This window comes from Lepeophtheirus salmonis, chromosome 5 (genome assembly GCF_016086655.4).
Source record: "Lepeophtheirus salmonis chromosome 5, UVic_Lsal_1.4, whole genome shotgun sequence".
Lineage (NCBI taxonomy): Eukaryota > Metazoa > Arthropoda > Copepoda > Siphonostomatoida > Caligidae > Lepeophtheirus > Lepeophtheirus salmonis.
Window position 1 is genome coordinate 65,661,376 of NC_052135.2, and position 3,886 is coordinate 65,665,261.

General features: G+C 31.3%; 1 protein-coding gene across 1 annotated transcript; it reads left to right on the plus strand.

Annotated features, from left to right (window-relative positions):
- Positions 1-559: 559 nt before the first annotated feature.
- LOC121118260 (uncharacterized) lies at positions 560-3,263 on the plus strand. The gene is made up of 2 exons (XM_040712819.2): positions 560-733; positions 856-3,263. Exon 2 carries the CDS (start codon positions 869-871, stop codon positions 3,185-3,187), a length of 2,319 nt encoding a protein of 772 aa, XP_040568753.1. The 5' UTR covers positions 560-733; positions 856-868; the 3' UTR covers positions 3,188-3,263.
- Positions 3,264-3,886: the final 623 nt, after the last annotated feature.

Sequence of the window (3,886 nt, forward strand, 5' to 3'; positions counted from 1 at the left end):
AATATTTAAAAAAAAATGAGTATCTAATTTGAAATGAGAAAATAACGGGTTTTTTTTCCTCATCAATGTTGTATAAAGTAATCTGCTATAAAGAATCCAGAGTAGATGTTTAGTTAAACAATACATAAGTAGAAATACAAAATTACGTAACAGAAGGACAATTAATTTCAATGGTGCAACTTTTTTTCTTTTTTTTTTCAAGAATATTTCATGGCTTAAATACATTGTGTGTCCATTGATTGACTAATTTTTAAATGTTCTTTACTCATTATAGTCAGATACATGTAGATAAAGAAATCAAGGATGTATTTAGATTCATAAAATATTAAAATATCCAGAACCCCTAAAATAAATGTATATAATTTGATTGATCCACTAATTGTTACCAGATGGTGTTTATATCATCATTTGGCCGCATGCAAAAAAGTCAATCGAAGATGATGTAATTGTAATCATGGTATACCATATATGCAAAAATGTTCTCCAATTAATTACAGCATCCATTATGTTATATAAAGTATTGTGGGGAATCCCTTAAAATCCCTTAAAGGAACCAGCCACAACTTCAGAGTAGTATGTTGTAATACAACAACGCAAGAAAGGGATACAGCAAATGGGCAGTGATAAAAGTATTGTATTTAATATTTGGTGTTATTTTTCTTGATGATTAAAGTCCTTTTTTTACGACATCATTTTTCAATTTGCCATCCATCAATTAACATCATTGATAAAGGTGATTTTACTTGTATATATCTATATATATATTTTGTTTTTTTCAAGAGCATTATTTAATTAATTCTTAATAATAAATTTATATTACAAATTCCACTAACATCATTTCATTAATCTTTTTAGTGATCCATCAAATATGCTCTCAGCTATTGCAAGAAAAGTTGTGACCTATAACAAGGTCAAAAATGCTTTACTCTCCTATGAGGATGTTATTGAACGTCTCCTCAAGATTACTGATCACTGCTCCGCCATTCGTGACCCCAGCGATCCCATCATCACTTTTTACAAGGAATTTATACAACACTACTTGAATAATCTCGGGAATCCATCATCGACTTCCTTTTTCCATTTATGCACCAAGGAATTTGAATCTGAGGTTATAAAATACTTTGCAAGTCTCTATCAATTAAAGAAGGGCCAAATTGGAGGCTACATTGAATGGGATCTCGAGAGATGTGAGCTCTTTATTTTTAACACGGTCATTGCTCGTTTCCAAAGACATTGTGTCTTTTTTCTTCCAAAAGAGATTAATCGAAGGATTCTTTCACAGCTCAAGCTCTTTGATATAGCCCCAGAGCAAATCAAATTTATAAATTCGAATCCGTTTCATAGTGGAATGACTTTGGTTAATTTACGGGAGGAAATGAAAAACCTGGATAAGTCTGTTCCTATCCTGCTTTGGCTTTCCTTGGGGGATGTAAATGGTAATATTGATAGCTTAAACGAAATACAATCCATTATTGGAGAAAGAAAAAATGTTCACATTCACTACTCTTGCTCAACACTAGGGGTTATATTGCCATTTTTACAAAATGATTATGGAATTAATTTCGAAAATGGTTTGGACTCCATTACTTTTCCTCTCTCAGATTTTTTTGGCATCCCTATTTCTGGAGGAATTTCGTTAATTAAAAAACATTTAACCAATGAGTCTTGTTTGAAAATAGCTGTTGTCAAACAGATAGACTACACTGTCCCCGGATCCAGAATAGGCCATCTTCAACTATTAATATGGGTGGCTCTTCAGGCAAGAGGATCAACTGGCATTCAAGAAGAAATAAAAAGAATACAAAAGAACTGTTCTTATGTACAAAAGACTCTCGCATTAAATGATAAATTTGTTCAATCCAATGACTTACATACTTCTATATTCTTTGAAACAACTTCAAGTAGTCTCATTAAGCAATGGAACTTGAAAAGAAATAATGGATCTAAGAACACTTATCAATTTGAATTTCTACCCCATATGACTAACTCCAAATTAGATATGTTTATGGAACAGTTTTTAGGACGCACACCCAAGAAATTGGCCAGTCTCTCAAAAGAAGACACTCCAGATGAATGTGTTAAAGTCTATACGATATCCGAGTCCGATAGGTTACGGCTTCATAATTTTTCTAAGTTTATCAGGGATTTTAAAAGAACATTCATTGGATACCCCATCAATATGGAATTCTCAGATAAGTATCTGAAAGACGTATTAAAGATATTTGAATATGATATAAATTTAAAATCCATCAAAGCAATAGAGGCTGATCTAATGAGATACATGGCAGACTTGTTTCGAATTTCACGTGAAGAACTATATGCCGTAGTTACATCTGGTGGAAGTTTTAGTAATTTACTTGGTTCTCTGATTCCTCGAACTCACTTCCAGAATCCCATTTTATATGTAAGTGATGATGCTCACTACTCTATGCTCAAATATTCAAAAATATTGAATATTGACTACATTACCGTAAAGAGCCAAGACTCGGGAGAGATTGACTATGAAGATCTTGAAAAACAAGTGGTTCAGAACATTAATAGCCCAGTTATTATTAATTTGAATATTGGAACGACGATGAAGGGTGCCATTGATAGCATTAAAAAAACAAAAATACTTTTTAACAAGTTAAAATTGACAAAGTATCACATACATTGTGATGCAGCACTGGATGGGGGTTTTCTACCCCTCGTTAACAGTTCTCCACAGCTTGGCTTTGACCTGGGCATTGACTCTTTATCCTTTTCAATGCATAAATACCTCGGAGTTCCAATTCCCTGCAGTATATTTTTAACACGTAAGATCTTTATGACAAATGAAACAACTCAAATCATTGATGATATATTTTCCGTCAAAGATGGAATTGTGGTTGCCCTCACTTGGTATGCGATTAATCGACAGAGAACCATACCTCCAGGAACTGAAGCCAAAGAACTACTTCAAAAAGCAAATTATCTCTTGCAAAAAATGAAAGAAATATCCTACCCTTCTTGGAATAACAAATTCAGTAACATTGTTTATTTTAAGAAACCATCAGAGAAAGTTATAATTAAATGGAATCTTGCTACAGTCGGAGATTTAAGTCATATCGTACTAATGCATCACGTTGACTATGATATTATCAATGAATTTTTTAATGATATACTATGTGATTTCAATCATCTCAATCAAAATACATCTAATATATAGTCTATGTAGAATTTAAATGTAGAGCCAAATCCGGATATAAGACATTCGGATATAATAAAAATACGTTTATATTCAACGTTCTCTCATATACCAATCTATAAATACTATAAAGTTACTTTTAAATACTTCGAATAGAAGAAACAAGAATTTAAAATCCACAAATAGTCAACTTTTTTTTCTCTTTTTGGTATCAACTTCATAGGAATTGATGAGGATTTTTACTTTTTTATAGCTAAAATTTGTTAGCTGGCAGTTGCATTTTTTTAAGTATCTTTCTTTTCAAATTCATTTATTTAATCTTTTTGACACAGGTATCTTGTCTCGTTCAAAGAGGTCATATTAGCTGTTTTAATTGACTGGAACTGGTAACATGAAGACTTGGAACCTATGGACTTCTGGATTAAACTATTTTTCACATACCTACATTATAGTTGTTCTTAAGAAACTTTTTTTTTTTTTGAAAATTAGTGCTCCTAATGTCCCAGATATGTATTCTGATAAAAAAAATAGGTACTACAAAAATTGTGCATCATAAAAAAAATATTTAGAAGTTGTACAACAACAGAAAAGTTAGCATATTTCCTTAAAAATATCCAAAATACGTAACAATATAGTGCTTACAATATGATAAATATTTAATATCAAGATTTCATCTTAAAGAAATGTTCTAATAACTATCCCGCTAAATTATCAATTTAC